The sequence below is a fragment of the Alosa pseudoharengus genome, unplaced genomic scaffold (genome assembly GCF_046254945.1).
Source record: "Alosa pseudoharengus isolate Yale_2024_CS ecotype anadromous, Long Island Sound unplaced genomic scaffold, YU_APseudo_1.1 YU_APseudo_1.1_scf_5, whole genome shotgun sequence".
NCBI classification, from domain to species: Eukaryota; Metazoa; Chordata; class Actinopteri; order Clupeiformes; family Clupeidae; genus Alosa; species Alosa pseudoharengus.
Genome location: NW_027468837.1, coordinates 11,897,366 through 11,916,071, shown reverse-complemented (window position 1 = coordinate 11,916,071; position 18,706 = coordinate 11,897,366). Strand labels below are relative to the sequence as shown.

General features: G+C 38.4%; 1 protein-coding gene across 1 annotated transcript in view; it reads left to right on the top strand.

The window, feature by feature from the left end:
- The first annotated feature begins 10,334 nt into the window (after positions 1 to 10,334).
- cfap20dc (CFAP20 domain containing) overlaps positions 10,335 to 18,706 on the top strand; it is a 49,294-nt gene continuing 40,922 nt past the window's right edge. The window contains exons 1-8 of the mRNA XM_076268652.1: positions 10,335 to 10,355; positions 10,898 to 10,987; positions 13,697 to 13,790; positions 13,960 to 14,032; positions 15,438 to 15,549; positions 17,108 to 17,116; positions 17,399 to 17,549; positions 18,378 to 18,524. Coding sequence (XP_076124767.1) covers positions 10,335 to 10,355; positions 10,898 to 10,987; positions 13,697 to 13,790; positions 13,960 to 14,032; positions 15,438 to 15,549; positions 17,108 to 17,116; positions 17,399 to 17,549; positions 18,378 to 18,524 — 697 coding nt within the window. The remainder of the gene's footprint in view (positions 10,356 to 10,897; positions 10,988 to 13,696; positions 13,791 to 13,959; positions 14,033 to 15,437; positions 15,550 to 17,107; positions 17,117 to 17,398; positions 17,550 to 18,377; positions 18,525 to 18,706) is intronic.

Genomic DNA, 18,706 nt, shown 5'->3' with positions numbered 1-18,706 from the left:
GGAGGAGGAAGCTCACAGCCAAATTAACATAATGTGACAATAAATAAATTATTTTCTCATAAATCACATCCTATTCAGGGCATCACTGAATGCATCTACATAAATTGTTTTACACTGGTAATGATGGCCAAGTGCAAATAAAGCACCTAATGGGATATCTTTTTAAATAACAACAATGTCTAAACAAGTACAGTAGCCTGTGTGAGGTGCTCATTTTTGAGTCAGACATGTTAATTGTAGTATCATTCTAAACATCACAACAGTCGATAAACAATGAGAGCCGAATGTACTTTAAAACCAAATGGTTAGCATTTGGCATCTCTGCTGGAGAAACAAAAAAAAATCACTGATAATTATCTAACCTGCTGCCATGAAAGAAAGTCTTGTAAAGTAGAAATGTAATGATTTGTGACACTGTCATAGCCAATGGCTCAGTTAGAGTCTTCTGTAGCTCAAAAGCAAGACAGACGGAGATGCAAACTTTGAGCATATGCTTTTTGTCACACCCTATCTCATCCTGAGCACCTTTCTTAGCCTGGATGGCACACTAACAGACTGAACCAATTGACAAAGGGATGTCCACTGTACTGTAGACCTGCGCCATAGACATGTGTTGATGGAAACAGACATCTAAGCGACTGCATGGACTGTTTGTGGCTCTGGGGATGTGGTAGTCCTTTGGAATTAAGGGGTTGTGAATACTTTAAAGGGAAATCTAGTTATTATTCATGAGGTACATAGCACCAGGAGAATCAGTAAGAGGGCTCTCTCTCTCTCACACACACACATACACACACACACACCACGCACAGACACACTCAATAAATGCACACACAATACACTGATGACGTAACCTATCGAAAATCAGACGTGTTACGGGGTTCTCATTCGACAGTCAATCAAATCCTCAAGCGAGCGGTGATGTAAGAAGACTGTAAGCTTGCTGTGTTGTGTTTTATTCATTCATTTCTTCTGACGGCTTTAAGAAACCATTTGGTTGTATTGATGTTGCCTCTTTTTTGACTGCACATCCATTACGAAGTGATTATATGCCAATATGTTCATTCAGCCGGGGTGGAGATAGATTCATCCCACACATCATTTCATTCTTTCTTCCAAAATATTTGATTTTATTGACAGAAAACAATCAAAATCAATTAACAATATAAAATATGCAGAATCAGTATTACCGTATTCTAAACTGCAAAATAACCTAAACATATTTTAAGGCCTGTTTGTATGTTAACACCATGAGTATTCACACAGCCTTTGGAATATGTTACATTCACCATAACATTAATAAGTATATCTTTTCCATAAATATTCATTAATAGACAGATGACCTCTAATAAAACAATAACAATGTTAACAAAAAGCTGTGTGATTTCACCCATTCCCAACCTGATTTTGATGGAGAAATAGAGAATCAGTTGGTTTTGTGGTGAATAAAACACTCCTTTTCTCCAGGCTGTCATGGCAGTATGTATATGATTTGGAAGGATAAAGGCAGTAAATAAAGGGCAAAAGGCCCATCCCTCAGTAGGAGGGAGTAGTGGACACAACGGTGTGCACAGTGTACCTGAAGAAAGGGTGAAAGGTTTCTGTTGAAATAGGCCACTCTCTCTTTCTTTTTTTCTTTCTCAGTCTCTCACCCTCTCCCTTGACTACAAGCCCTGGAGGTCTGCAGTCTGGGGAATTAGTCATTGTCTGACTGGAAGAGTGGGACGCAGACACATGACGGTGGCGGCGGCGAGGGGAGGGAGTAGCGGGTGAGAGGAAAGCCCCTGCCTGCAGCGCTGACTGATGGTGCTCACACTTGACTGAGCTTGCAACAAGACGTCCATGCCATGCCATTTCCTAATGCACACACACACACACACAGCTCTGTGTTTTGCCAACAAGTCACATAACTGTGCCTCCCTGGGGGAGTGACTGGGTCACGCTTGGTAAAGAGATTTAATTCTCTTGGAGGTCCCTCTCGTCCACATTTGTGGATTTCCCTCTCACTGGGTTCAAGTACACTCATGTCTGTATTTCAATGTGACACAACAAGTTAAGCATGAAGTTTTTTAAATATGTGATACTGATTTGCCATGCATGTTTAAGCATGGATTTATTTACCATGCTGCATGCATTATAGAAAAACATTACATTGCCAATACCCAATGTGTTTGTATGAGAACCAGGAAATTTGGTTGACATGCGTCTGAAATCTACTTTTTGGAAATTCCTGTGCTGCATTTCACTGCCAATACAAGTGCAGATTCATGCCAACTTTTCCCAGCTACCGTGTATATGATCTTATGGACGATCACAGAAGTCTGTATGCAAATTATAGGATTTACCAAAGCCAAATCAAAGGATTACTGGTTGAAATGTTGAACCCCCCTCCTTTCCTTAATGTAAAACTTACCCACAGTGTGTTTAATATGATAATGCATAAATTCCATGTAGCTAAAATGAGCAATGTTATTGCTTTATTCGGTAACACTTTACTTGACAGTATCGACATAAGAGTGACATGACACTGTCATGAACACATGTCACTGTCATAGCACATGAACCCTAACCCTAATCCTAACCTCTAACCCTAACTTGTTATGACAAAAACTGAATGTCACTTAATAACAAGCGTTATGTCATAAACATTTATGACTTGTTTATGACATGTTCATGAAAGTGTCATGTCACTCTTATGTCGATACTGTCTAGTTAAGTGTAACCCTTCATTCTTTCTTTCATTTGATTATTACTAGAGCAATTTTAAACAGTCAAAGCAACACATTACAAAATTGACAAAGCATTGTTAATTAGAGGAAATGACACAGTGATTGTATGTACTGCATGTTAACATGCTAAATAGACATCATCAACAATGCACTCCTTGATCCCCCCTTCTATTTTACACTCCAAAGGCAAATTACAAAATGGCCATCCTTATAAGGGCATTTAGCATTACATCTGAAATGTGGCCCTTTTTATGTAATTCTTTGGGCTGAATTATATTTGCAGAGAGATTCTACCTAAAGGTCATATTAATTCACTCTGAGAATTCGTTGATTAATGTTTCATCTATCTATTGGCTTTGGGTGACCTTTACAGCATATTCCTCCACTCAGACAGCCTATTTACTGTGGTATTTGATGAATCATTCTGATATACATCCCATGCAATAAAGAGACATACAGTACATACACTGAGTCTGCACATATGTGACAGTGTAAATAAAGACATCTATGGCAGGAAGGTAGGAGACCTAACTATTTTGTTTTTGTCAAAATAATGAGGCTTCACAAAAAGTACCAAATTACCGTTAGAGAGCCACGTTCTAATTCCTGATGACCTGATGAAAAGAATATGGTGTCTTTAAATTATACATTTAGTTTGACTTTTCAAACATAACTATATTGCCTTATCTTTAACGAAGAGAATATGCCCAACTGTATTGCGCTCAGTAAGGGAAGCGACAGTCATCACCATCATCAGCAGCAGCAGCAGTTGTCTAAATGAGACACACACCAGCTCAGCGCTCTCCCATGCTCCACTCTGTTCCACGCCACAGCCCTGAGTGTCGCACCGCATCCACGCTGACCCTCAGTGACCCCATGTCCACGCGTCACCTCTCCCACACACTGCTGTCAGCGCACACAAATCGTCAACACATCTCTACTGACAGTCACAGAGGCAACACTCCGCCACAGCAGGGCACCACACACTGGCCTCGCTCTTCACACACCTCTGTCAACAGCCCTTCACTGAGCTGTCTCCCACAATGTTTCTGCCAGTCTCCCCTCCTGAACAACATGGGGGATTGTGATCAGCTTTTGAAGTGACTTCTCCACCGGAACAGTTCGCCCTGATGACTGTTGTGGACATACAACGTCCCAGGTTCCCCAGCAAAAGAGCTGTCTCACAGCGAGTGGATCTTGTTGTACTTCACTTATCCACAGGCGCAGGCATCCATTCAGACATCTTAGCATTGTAGCTGCTCTAGGATTGCTTGAGTCTTATGCCTCGAGCAAATCCTGAAGATACTTTGGAGATATATTAAGTCTGCCTCATAGGAAACATCTTGTGAAACTCAAGCGTCAGTGTTTGACCCATTTGCCTGGGTCCAGTTATCCAGTTACAACTTTTTTGATTTCACTGTCCACTGTGTCACATTCAGCCTGTAATTCACCAGCATCCTTTTCAGCATCCATCTCAAAACATTTTGTTCTAACTCAAGGCATGCTACTTCAAACATAGCTTATTAAAATTGCCACCTCTTAACATCCTGGTAAGTCCTTCAGCTCAGCAAAGCAACACTGTTCAGCTAATATCCTAATTATAACCACCATACTCGCTTGTGACATCCATCTTCAGTGCATGCTGTGTCATTAATTGACTTCTTTGTGGAGAACACCTTATTAGCACTTGAATACCATTGTTGACTACAGCTGTTTTACTTCTCCCCTTCTAACACTGAGGCGATATATCTGGTCTTGGAAATGGGGATTGCATTACAGGGACACATTACAGTAGGCTCTTTTAACATCTGGACAAAACTGTTCTCCATCTAGTGAGTCTGAAGAAAACGAAAACAAATGTATCACATGACACCAAACCTTCAAAGCTACATTGTCATCACAACAACAAAGGGGTCAGACTTTTAATATTACATCTGTATGCTGTTATATTGTTTTTTAACAATTTCTGGTTGAGAAGCAAGAGAGTATTTGTCTAATTAAATGCATTTGTTTTACAGTGTTGCAAGGTCGTATTTTGTATAGCCCTTTGTAAGGATTTACAGTTTACCCTGTCTGAGAACATCATATTGCACATATGTGAACATGATGATCTTATCAATATAACACTCAAAGGTCCATGCTGTGACCTCACCCAGGGGCAGGAAACAAACTGTGGTGCAATAACACCAATCAAGTGTAGTATCGGTATGGGGGTAGGCCACTGAGAGCCATCCCAGGCAAGGGGGATATTTAATTGTCATACAGAACAACAACAGATGGCCAATTCATTTAAATTTAGAGGAGGGACTTTAAAACAATATATATGACAAGTTTGAGAAGCTCAGGGTTCAGTCAACAAGGTCTGTGCCCGGAGTATGTTTTTCACAAGCTCCGTGACTGCTTTTTAATGAAATAAATATTGAAGGTGCATTAACCTTAGAAACATCATTTTTTTCTATGAACACCCTCCTGTTTTCCTTACACAGCTTCCAAAGACTCTGGAGATACAATACATTAATACAATCTTGTTTTTTATTGCCAATGCTTTCAGAATGTGCTTTGTAAAAAAAGCAAAGCAACACATTATCTGCCAATTATATATGGAAGGATATGACAGGTAAAAAACCCAGGGCATTCAGTTTAAAGTACAGATGCTGGTGATGATAGCAAAGCAATAGTATTCATAATTAGGTGCCATATCAAAAGCCAGGCTATTTTCACTATGGAAGCGCTACAAATGAAAGCCTTCTAAAAATGTTTTTCAATTGTCTTCATTTCTCTTTATGTTTCTTCGATGGACACATGATGATATAATACGTATCTACATCAAACATAAGCTATATGTGGAGGCAAATCATTTGACAGTCATTATGTGGCTTATTTAGCTTATTTAGCTTGTGTGCTTTAAAATGAATTAATTTACATTAGTATATAACAGTCTGGATTACTGTATGTACGCCATTACATTTATACACTTAACTGCCACACACACAAACTAAAGCCGTAAAAACAGTTATAATTCTGTTGTTCAAACACATCTGCTCAAACTCTCTTCCATCTAGTGAACAGTGGAAACACTTGAGCTGTCTGTCTGACCTAAAACCACTTTAAATCCACCAGAAAATTTATGAAATCTGAAACATCTTGTAAACAAATTAAAAGCGAGACTGAACCCAAATTAAAATGCAACGTTAACATTATTAGATTATGTGCATTAGCTCCACAAATCCACATTAATCTTGATGATTTTACATTTCTGCTGCAGTCGCTGAGACATAACCACATTATAACCTAAAGATGAAGTCAATCCCTCACATTAATATTAATCAGATACCCACAAAAAAGTATTATTCTGGTAGATGCAGCCAAGCTGTGACAAGCAGATGTTTAATCACAAAAACCTTAGAGGCCTTGGTAAAGGAGTCTGTGTGGTGCTTGATGATGTGAACTAGGGTGCTAACAGGTCTATAATTAAAAAACTGACACATAAATTTCTCTTATGCAAAATATTAAAGAACATGCAGCATGAGGCGAGATGAGACAGGTAGACATATGTTAAAAGAAAACATATAATACCACAATGCATGCAGAAGCACTGCAGTTGAACAGAAAGAATTAGAGAAAAGGAGAGTGAGCGAGACAGAGAGACATGATAATGATAATTGCAGACGATGTCACAGTGTGACATAGTGCTGAAAATGAAGAAAAAAAAAGCCATTATGTTTTCACCCCTGTCATATGAGAGAATGTTGATTAATTTCTCAGGGGAATGCCTGTCTCAAATTAGTACAATCTCAGAGAATCTGAGGTAGGAATAAGACCTGCCGGTTTGACGGTGAATAATTTGCATCAGATTCATCATTACAGGCTGGTGTGAGATTGGGCAATCAACTGACAAGCAGGAAGTGAAAAAATCAATCAAGTGAAGTGAGCCTCTTGCTTTCAGTAATATTTGTTAATTTCATGAAAGAGGTTCTTGCTATTTCTCTGTTTGGATATGTTGCTGATCGGATCATAAACGACCACTGCACGAAGAGGATTGTCTGAAGAATTAGTTGGAATTAGTTGGGTGCCTGCATCAAAGGCTTGCGGTTTGTCTGGTTATGTTGCTGATCGGATCATAAACGGCCACAGCAACGAAGATGATTGACATCAACAATGTGGAGGGTGGTGGGTCTAGGACACCAGACACCACTGTTGAGCCTTCTGTTATTGTGTGCTTCATTCAATAAAACACAGGTAAAGGAAATTGCCTGTTTGATAACCCCAATGAAAAGCTCTAAAAGGCTGTTCTGTTTGTGATGTTTTTTGGCCACAAATGTTTCTTTGTTGACAATCTGTGTCGGATGATAAATAGGCTTAGTTGATGATTGGCCACTGTACATAAATGGTCCAGAAATGGTACGTATTAGCCTAGTACATTGGGGCTCAATTCTGATCCAAGTTACAGGGCCAAAAGTGGTACCTTAGGGAACAAAAATGCATACCCCTTTGAATGTATAGACTACTAAGTGAGTCCCAGGGATGGGCACAAATACATCAAAATGTATTTCCAAATAAAATACCAAATACCCACCTTAAAAATGTATCAAAATAAGCTACAAAATACAGCAGCCAAAAAATGTATCAAAATAAAATACTGTATTTTTGTATTTTTAAAATACTACAAAATACTTCTTTCTAAAAGCCTTTTTTGTCTATCCCTTCACTTGTACACTACCTGGAAAATCATCTGAAAGCAAGAGACTCCTTCCATAATCAGTCAACAGATTAGATATGCTGACCCCTCATGTTAGACATCCCAATATAAACCTCTGCCAGGGTCGGTGCCAGAGAACAACGGGTGGGGGGGCACCTCACCTCACTTTTATTAGTTATTTTTCCAAAATTGCCATATAATAAAGAGCATCCTTCGAGCCTTTTGGATAACTGAAACAATATCATGGGGGAAAATAGTGCAAGAACATAGCGGTCATAGTGTTTAATAGACTATAGCACACAGTGTTTAATAGAATAGTTGCATTGGCTACAATACAAGTAAGCAGACTCACCACTAGCAGGCCTAGGCTAGAGCTGAGTGCAAAATCTCATCACTGTGTCTTTCCATTCATTTTAAAATGTTCTTATAAGATCCTGCTCAAAAGCAAATTGCACATAGGGCCTTCTGATAATACTGCAACATTGAACGTAGGCTATGTGATCGCTCGAAATGTTCTTTAAAGTACAGAACTAATTCTAACACATTTATGAAGTGGCTAGGCAGAGGCACCAAATGTGATGGAAAGTTTAAAAGCGAACAGGACACTCGGCATGGCTTTTAGTATTTTGTGCTGCTCTGACAGTCCACTTTTATTGACTGTTAGTCTACTGTTTTTAAGTTTGGAGATGTATTGTTTTGCAGCGGCATGGAATGCCGACTCCACAACTGTTGCACTTTCCAGCCAGTTGGTGTAATAGATTGCCAATTATGAATCAGTGACAATAACTCAAAGACAAATAATCTAAATAGATGACTTATTTAGACATTTAAACTACTGTAGGTAGCATTTTCACCTTTTAAGTTATTTAACACCATCACTACCACACTTATGGTGAGTTTCATCACAGTTGAATACTTTTGTATACACCTGAAACTGGTGTGTGCACAACCTCTATCAATGTAAATACAAAAAAAGTAAAAATAAAAATCAGGTTGTCACATTAATACCATTCAATCAGTTGAGCCAATTAGATGCCAATTATTATGACATTATCAATCATTTCTTATTTAAAATGTGCAAAATTGGAAATATCCTTGTTTGAGGTATCTTGTCAAGTTACCATAGCACTGAAATATTTCACAGGTCAGAGAACATAGACAAATTTAAAGTCTAGAAAAAAAAACTGTAAAACAGAAAAAAGAAAGGAAAATAGCAAACTCAAGTGTTGCAATATAAACTTGTGAACTCAAGTCCTTGTGTGAGCAAAGGAGTGTGTGTAACCTTAGCTAGTCGTGTCTCCTCAGTTGATGCCTTTAAGCACAACTAACTTCTCAAACAGTGTTGCATTCAGACTATTTTTTTTATATATAAAATATTTGTTATATTTTATAGGGCCTGTTAATCATTCCAGCAAAGGAAAATAAACACTCTACTGGAGCAGAGGGGCTTGACCATGCAAGGGTGCCACAAACAGACAGAGACAGACATTTCGTGCTTTAAAGTATAGATAGTTAGATAGATGTCATCACAGTGTTTCACAGAAAGTATTTTACAGTATTTTGAAAATACAAAAATACACAACAATTTTGATACAAAATACAAAGGCATTTTCATCATCTCAATAAAATACAAATTACAAAATAGCATTTTGTATTTGAAATACGTATTTGAAATACATGTATTAGAAATACTGCCCATCCTTGGTGAGTCCTAAAAGTCAAGGTGAAGGAGAAGTAGAAAATGCAACACTGACCTTTCACAGCAGCCACAGTTGTCCTGCAGTTGTTATGCAGTCATATGGCATCCATGTAAGGTGAAAAAAAAAACATCAAAGTATTAATACATAAACCTCATACCCTTGGAGGTCTATAACAATAGGTCACTGTGACTATACAGCCTTGTGTGAATGATTCCTGAATAGCTGAATGGAATAGGCCTAACGGGCAAGTTTTTAAGATGCATACATTTATATTTTTCATATATGCCTAGCCTTATCAGCTTTAGCCACTCTTTCATCAGTGTGTGCCCATAGACTGTAAAAAAGTGTGCCCCATGTTTCTGAGTGCTTGCTCTCACTGTGTCACATAGCATGTCCAGATAACCTTAATACAAACCTTACAGAATTAATGATCACATACGAAACGTTAGCCTTTATGGTACTTTCTGAAGAATCTGCTGCTGCCCATAATAAAAGTGAATAGTCTTGCACCTTCACTGTTGTTCACCAAGCACAAGCATAACGCACAAGACACATTCACGCGTGCGCGTGTAGATGTTGTCTTGTTGCCTTGACGACGTCCAGCGAATGTTTGAGCTTCCATGATTAACCTCACCTTATCTAACTTGGAAACAGTTTTACCGTAAAATCATTTTCATGCAACATGATATCCTTAACCTAGCAGCATTCCACATTGGACTTGGCTGGTCGAATTCAGGTGAGATTTACAATTTAGTCGAGCTACCATTAACTTGTGCACTTGACTTTACACGTGTTAGGGTAACTGTTAGAGCTGGTTGAATGTGTGAACCTGACATTAGAAGCTACATTTTAGTCCGCCAAAAAGCTCGTTAGCAATCACGTCCTTGCTGTCTGGTAGCGTCAAGCACAGTAGCCTACAACTAACTGTAGGAACTAATATTTGTCATTCTGAAACCATAACATTAAGATCAACTACACTAATCTCCAAAATCAAGTTCAAGTTTCACTGAATTCTAGCCACCTTCTCATTCGTTGAGTTTCAGAGCAGAAAAACAGCCTAACAAGTCTCATTTAGTAGCCTATTATGTGATATAGGCCTACAACACGGATAACATTAACGTTCATGTCTAATGTTGTGTCTATATTTCAGCAGTTTCTTGTGAACCACACACATGACCTCGGAAGAAGTCCAAACATATCTTCAAAATGTTTAAAAATGAATACCAGGTGACAAGTTATGACGTAGAAGCTAGGCTTTTGACTTGTGGTGCGTTCATGGGGTCTGGGAATAATGGGAAGGTTCTCAGTGATGACATTTAGGTTATTTCCCCCCGTCCAACGAAGTCAAAAGAAGCCCAAATCTGGCAACACTGTCCGTCAGACGCTCATCAGAAGACTACACTGAGCGAGAGGGGATGTAGAGCTGGATCATGGACTCCAAATAAGGTGCAGATCCAGTAGGCTACAGTACATGTTGTCTCTTTTTAGACTCATTTTAAATAAACAAATAGTTGCTTGTGAAAGAAGGATATAAAAGCGTCTATGCTTTCAAGTGATAAAAACTGTAAATGAAGTTAATAGGAAAATGGCAATTGAACTACAAAGTGACAAGTCAACAAACTAGAAAAATCTTTCCCAAGTTTGGCATTTGGCGGAGGTTTTCCCATTATTCCTAGATCTAAATGCACCACTGGACCACTAGGCTATCTAAATTGTCATTGGACAATAACTTCAGTTCTAGTAGTCAAGTCACCTTTTTTTAATCACAGGGAGGGCCTGTGGTGGAAATTTTCAGTGCACAAGGAAAAGATCCTGTGGCAAAATGGAAACTCTCTGGCGGACCTTCAGGAATAAGTAAAGTATGATTGTACACATTGCTTTTTAAAGTATGATTATTTGCTTTTTATGATGAATTGAGACCTGCACAGCTGTTAAACTTCTGTCAAAGACAGTCAGAGCGGGAAGCTCAAACAGTAGACTTCGTCATATTTTGCACGGACATATTTTGTTGCCTAATCCTGCAATACAATACAATTCAGGGTATCCAAAGTGCACAATATCATATGGATGTTAAAAAGAAAAAGAAAGTCCAGTACACCACTTTTGTCCAACAATCAGTGAAGGACATTGTAAATAATAGTGAGGCAGTGGTAGGTTGAATTTAGCATAATGACTATACCAGCTTGGCAAGTCAGTAACATTTATAGATATTGTCGCCATTTTCACAAAATGTTTTACAAGATGAGAGTGTTATATTTGGAGCAATTAACACCAAGACTAGGAAATAGACAAATGAATAACAAAAACTGGATAATATTTATCTTGGGTCAGTTCATTTATCCACAAGGAAACCATGAAATACACTAAGACTAACTGGTCCAAACCAACCCTAGCGTTTTATTGTAATTATACACCGTTGTAGCAGATACAGAACCTCAGATAGAAGTGGTGGTTTGAGGGAAATCTAGAGCATTATTTGGATACTTGTTTACTAGTATGCAAATGAGAGTTTATTTACTCACTAAATTAACTCTCACTTGAACATGCGTATACAGCGGAGAAAATAAGTATTCAACACGTCAACATTTTTTTCAGTAAGTATACTTCCAGAGAGGCTATTCGCATAAAATTTTCTACAGACATTAGTATTAACTTAGGTAATCCAGACATATTAAAAAATCCAAACATGAATGTCCCTAAGTAGAGTTATGAGTAAAAAAGTGGAATGGCACAGGGAAAAAGTATTGAACACACTAAGAAAAAACAGTACACAAAGGCAAGGAATGGCAAGGAACGAGCTGGAATCTATACATAGTTAGAGAGTAATTATCCCTCCTATCTGTGCAAATTAATGTAAGCTGGGTTAGTACATATTGATGAGCTATAAAAAGGTTTTTCGTTACCAAGTTGTCACACAAGAAACATGTCATGATGGGTAAAAGCAAAGAGCTCTTCCAAGACCTTTGCAACATTATTGTTGCAAAACATATCAATGGAACTGGTTACAGATGCATTTCAAAACTTCAGAATCATCCAGTAAGCAGTATTGGAGCCATTATCTGCAAGTGGAAGGAACATCACTGCATCATCAATCGGCCATGCACAGGATCTCCTCACAAGATTTCTGACCAGGAAGTCAGAAGGATAGTCAGAAGTGTAGTCTAAGAGCCAAGGACCACTCCAGAAAGACTTGGAGGCAGCCGGTTCAATTGTTACAGAGAAAATCATAGGTAATGCACTCCACCGCCATGGCCTCTATGCACGCTCACCCCACATGACTCTATTACTGAAGAAAAACATGTCGAAGCTCATTGAATGTTTGCTACACAACATTTGGACAAGCCTATGAAATACTAAGAGAATGTATTCTGGTCAGGTGAGAGCAAAATGTAACTCTTTGGATGTCATACTACACACTATATTTGGAGGAGAAATGGCACTGTGCATCACCCTAAAAATACCATACCAACAGTGAAGTTTGGAGGTGGAGGCATCACGGTGTGGGGCTGTTTTTTCATCTCATGGTACTGGCAGACTTCATGCAGTTGAAGAAATGATGAATGGAGCCATTTTCTTCTGGGAGAATCTTGCCATCCACCAGAACAATGAGGATGAGACATGCCTAGACCTTCCAGCAGGACAATGATCCAAAGCATTCAGCAAAGGAAACTCTCAATTGGTTTCAGAGAAAGGAAATTCAGGCCCTGACTTAAATCCAATTGAGCAGTTTTGGAAGTTACCTAAAGATCAGGATTTACAAGAGGGACCCCTGGAATCTTCAATATTAAAAGACTATCTGTTTAAAAGAATGGGCCAAAATCACACCTGAATACTGCGACTGATTAGCTTCGTCATAGAGGAAATGCCTTGAAGCTCTCATTACAAATAAAGGGTTTTCTACAAAGTATTTAAGAAATTTCAGTAGGCGTGTTCAATACTTTTTTCCTGTGGCATTCCACTTTTTTACTCATAACTCTACTTATGAACATTAATGTTTGGATTTTTTTATATGTGTGGATTACCTAAGTTAATACTAATGTCTGGTGAAATAGCCTCACTGGAAGTACTGTATACTTACTGAACAAAATGTTGACGTGTTCAATATTTATTTTCCCCGCTGTATTTCTACCTAGTGTTTGTAAACTGCCATGCGTTTATGGCTAGGTTAGTGGTTCCCAAAGTAGGGGTCGGGACCCCCCCGGGGGTCGCAAGATGATTTTTCAAAATAAAATGTTTTTTAAAAAAACAACTATTAGAAATAGCATATTTTAGCCATAATTGTAACAAAAGATACAATTGTAGTTACATTTCAAATAAAATATTTTCTATTGTGGTATTATGCTTGTGTTTCGATAGGCCTATTAGTGTGTGTGTGCTGTTGCGCGCAATGTTTGTATACTTCTACCATCTCCAGGGATAGTAGGGGTCGCAAGTCACTGGCACCGTTATTTTGGGGGTAATGGCCTGAAAAGTTTGGGAGTCCCTGGGCTAGGTGGTAATTGTGTTTGTGTTGTGGATAGGAGTTTGGAAAGCCCTGGGCTAGGTAATTGTGTTTGTGTTGTGGATAGGAGTTTGATAAGGAGGTGAAAGGATTTGTCTACTGCTTGGAGGGCAGCAGTCAGACCAACAGGATGCAGATACCACGTGATAGCAAAATGGGTCGTGAGTATATCCAACAGCTATGAATGACAATACTAATCAAACCCAACAGCTATGAATGACAATACTAATCAAACCCAACAGCTATGAATGACAATACTAATCAAACCCAACAGTGATTTAATTGTTTTATTAATTTTTTTGGTTTCTGCTTTTTTTCTTTTTTTTTTAGTTGGACTGGTTCAGAAGTTCTTAGTCCTCCAAGTCAAGGTCCCCCTTGGTAAGGATTTTTCTACAGAGCTTTTGTAAGTATCTAGCTACCTATCTGCCCCTGTACACACAAGTGAAATTGAATCTAGATATGTTGTGGATAGCCTGTAGAATGTAGATATATATATGCTTATGATCAGATTGTGTCGTATCAGCACTGCAATCACTGATTAGTCCTGTATATAAATTGGTCTCTTTGAGTAAAAAGAAAATTCCACTGATCTCTCTGTATGTATTGGTCTGATTAGGTTATGAGTAACATTTTGGCATGCTGACTCTTGCATAATGAAAAAAAAAACAACCTCTTGTTCACTTAAGACTATCGTTCATTACAATGCTCTTTGTATGTAGTTAGATTTAATATTGTCTAGCCTACTTTGGAATGCTGTGTGACCATAACACTGTGATTGATAAAATGATCAGTGGCTCATGTAGGATGGTACTGTGGCTGCTAAGGCTTTAGGGACATATTACACTTCTAAAAAGGCAACAGCTGCCCCCTCAGTCACATCCACGCATCTAATGATGATATACTTTACGCAAGGAAACCGAATGAATCAGGAGAAAATACTGAAAATGTTTTTAAACCACGTATAACAAGAAGACCGGAAATAACGTTTTTATAGATGAGAATAAAGGACTTCTCTTGACTAAATTACATATTCGCTATTCATCTTAACAGTCATATAACAATCACCGACACACAGTAGGAGGATTGAGTTGTCCCATTTATCTTCTGTTTGTGTTTTTTTTTTTTACCTTGAACACTTCTTTAGTAACTCTGGTTAGAGGTGTGATGTTGTGTTGAGAATTAGCATTCATCATTGAGGAAAGACTAATGCTTCTCTCTCTTTATTTGACTTTAAAGGGGATGTAACTAATCCAAAACTAATCCATCGCTGCCATAGCCATTAATTCACCATCATGACGAGTTGATCCTTTTTATCCATTCTCTAATCTAACAGATTGACAGTTAGCATTACGTTAATTTTCTTTTGAAATCTCACAAACACAGTAGGCATATAACCCCCATTTTACTGCAAATTATTCATGTATTTCCTCTCATTTCACCTGGCATAATCCTAACACTGAGGACCTTAACGATTTGCTACAGCACTAGTGTCAATCTCAATTTTTATGGGTGTATTAGATAGTCTGGTTGAAGTTTACTGTTCAACATCAAATCTGCTAATGTCATACTGTTTAAGCAATGGAAATATCTGTGTGTGCATTACATTTCTGGATTTAGACAATTGTCTTATAGCAGAGTGAGTTGGAGCTCAATGAGCATACACATTTCTCCTAATGTAATAAAATTGTATAATAGATTTTATCCCAATTCATCTCCAGTTTCAGATCCATTAAGAACCAAATTTATTACTGAATTATAGATGAAATGTAAACCACTCACCTAATACCACAGATTTTTGATTTTTGCAGGATAACTGATGCAGGTCATCTGAAGAGAAGACTGTACTTGTCAACAGTACACAAGGAGGTTTCTGCAACCCCCCTTCATGCCAGAATACCTCTAACAAGTCTAGCCCATAATGTTGTGAGTGTGAATGCTTGGATTATCGGAAATTAAAATGACAGCATCATTACTTTCAAAAAGATGCCTTGTATTGTACAGTCATGGTTGAATTTGTTGGTACCCTTATTAAAAAAAGGCTTACATTTTCCCGGAAAACTGATGAAATTCAAAGCAATTGTCTCATGTATAGCTGCATGCCTTTGGTGGCTCTTCTCCCACACCTGCTAGCCACTCAGCCGGTATTGGTGTCAGGCTTGTCTAATGCAGTTCCTGGGAAAGTGAATGTCTGGGATACAACTGACCCTTACAAACACCGGTAGGGACCAGACCTATTACAATGTCTGCATTCTGTGCGTGTGCTGCGGCATCCTGCAGTGAAATATACAGCCTAGCAACAGAACGCTCAGTGTCAGTCACAGGTCATTTGTCCTCCAACAGGATAATGACCCAAACACACTGCTAAAGGCACCCAAGAACGATTCAGGAAGGAACAGTGGACTATTCTAAAGCGGCCTTCTATGATTCCAGATCTGGGGCCTCATTACAGAAACTTCCTAACTATGAAATCCTATCTTATCTCAGTTTAGGATGCTATTTAGGATTTTTGGTATTACAGAAGCATGTTTCCTAACTGCATTTAGGGAAAAAATCCTATCTTAACTTAAGATAGGAATTTGGCCATTACAGAACCATCCTAACCATCCATCAAGAATTTCCTAACTTACAGTAGGAATCCTAACTTCCTAAGTCCTAAATTCAAAATAACTGCCAAAACTGACTGCAACAGTCTTGTTGGGCTGTTGCATGACAAGATGAGGAACGCGACTGTTAGGGACACAAAGCATATTTCACTAAAATAGTTAATTAAGTGAAAACTTTGACAAGCAATATACAATGTATAAGCTATGTGTTTTAAAACATTTTTAACATTTATAACAAATAAATAGTAATCATTATAACAGAATATTAGGCTAATATGTTTTTGTTTTTCATCATTTTATCCTGCACATTAAATTAATCAATATTAACACACTCTCTTGTTTCCTACATGAATATAGGCCTAACCTATTTCTCTCTGATATTAGGCGGGGATCACATTAGCAAGCGGCAGGTTTCCTAATTGTTCTCTATGGTTTGGCAACGGAACGGTGGCAACGCTGGCGTAATGCTAGCATTGAACAAGCTGAGCGTTGAACTTGGTTCAACTTTCAAAGCGCAACGCGAGCGTATTCAATTGACAAACTGTTTGTGTTGCTTAGGAACAATATAAAAGTTATTATGGTCTGAGCGTTGCGTTACGTTTGCCGCTGCCGGTTGCCGCTGGCTGATGTGATCCCCGCTTTATGGTTCCCATCTTGAGCAACCAACTGTGAAGAACACCATCTTTGCAACCTGACATTCTTATCATAGATACAGGCAGTCAGGTATACATTCTAATCATAGAAACAGGCATGACAGGACGATTGCCGATTTAAAAATCTAACTGACAGTTACAGTTAGGATTTCTTAAGATAAGATAGGAGGTCTGACATAAGATAGGACACAGCCTTGAGTTTAAGAACTGCTTCTGTAATAGGAAGATACAGTAGGACTTTTCCAATCTTTGAAACTTAAGTTATAGGACAAGCAGTTAAGATATTTTTCTATAATGAGGCCCCAGAATCCCATTGACCATTGAGAAAAGGGTTTTTGATTTTTGATTTTTTTTTTTACCAACAATTTCAGCCACGACTGTATTATGTTCTACTCTGCAACACTGTCTTTTATACTGACTGTTGTGTTGACATATGGACATTTTCCTGTAACAAAAAAGTGTGTCATTTCCATTACCTCCTCAATGCCATTGTTGGGGTTCCTTGTTTTACAGTGGTGTAACATGTGCATAGATGTGGGTTCGTTCACCCAAGAGATGTTCAAGGGAGCGGTGTTTATGCATTTGGATTCCATTAGCATATCAGCCTCATGCAAGGTCAGGCGGATCTTCACCATGAAAGCTGAGCCTGCGGACTCGGACAGAGGTGGGATGCATGGTCTGGAAGAATTTGACTAGATGATGAATGGAATGTATCATGAGAATATCTCTGGAGTGTGTTTTCATGGAAAAACCCCGGTGTCTCAGTGCCTGTTTTTCTTTCTGAATAAGTGACTTTGTGAAATTGGTGAAATCAGTGGTACTCCCCTGAAGGTACACAACCAGACTAATTAAATGAAGGACATTTGGGATTTTCTAGTAATTTACGTGTTGTTAGTGTAATAACATCATTGTATTAACTAAATTCTATCGTGAACACATTCTCACCTACAGTACAGTCTGTCCATACCCTTCATATTAACAAATAAAAGACCATCATGTCCACAGTGAAGAGCAGCGAGTACTTTTGAAAACACTAAAATGAGACACCATCACATGCCATTGGGATTGATATCCCTCTTTCTATCAGTGCATCAAAATTAAGCGTGGTTTTGAGTTTCTTGTGAACTAGTGTAAACCGCAGGTCTATTTAGCTATCTCTTTGAACTGCCAATGAAGTTTGGGTATTTGCATTTTCATTATAACTGATGGCTTACTAAAGATCATGAACATTCCTAAACTGCTATGTCAGTAACTCACAATAGCTTCATCACTGCTGTCTGTCTGGATTTATGTTTTTGTTATGTAACCACCACTGAGTCTCTGGAGAAAGCTAACTTTTTAAACATGAAAATGTCTTGCCTGAACTTCTCATACCACACTGGTGCTTCCTTTCATGCTCTATTTTATATTGTACATCTGTTTTGTCCTGCAAAATAAACTCATTATTAGTTATTAGTATAATTAATCATTATTTTCATTGTATGTCTCCCAGATCTCTACATCTATAGACATGGCAGACTGGATGAAATACCCAGGGCTTGCCAGTTTCCAGTTGAGGTTCAGCACATCACCCAAGTCATCAGCATGAAAACCGCGCCTGCGTCTGACGTTAGAGCTGGCTCTTGGAAAACAGATTCTGGTAAATCAGACAGAAAATTATAAACCAGGCTGATGTTGCTCTGTTTTACCTTCACCCACTCATCAGTGAGCAATTTTGTTGGGATTGGACTTTGTGTTAAAATAGGAAGCAAAATTGGGCTGGAAATGAGTTTTTCTCTTGTAAGAATAACAGAAAGCAGCTCCAGTGTTCTCATGTTAAAA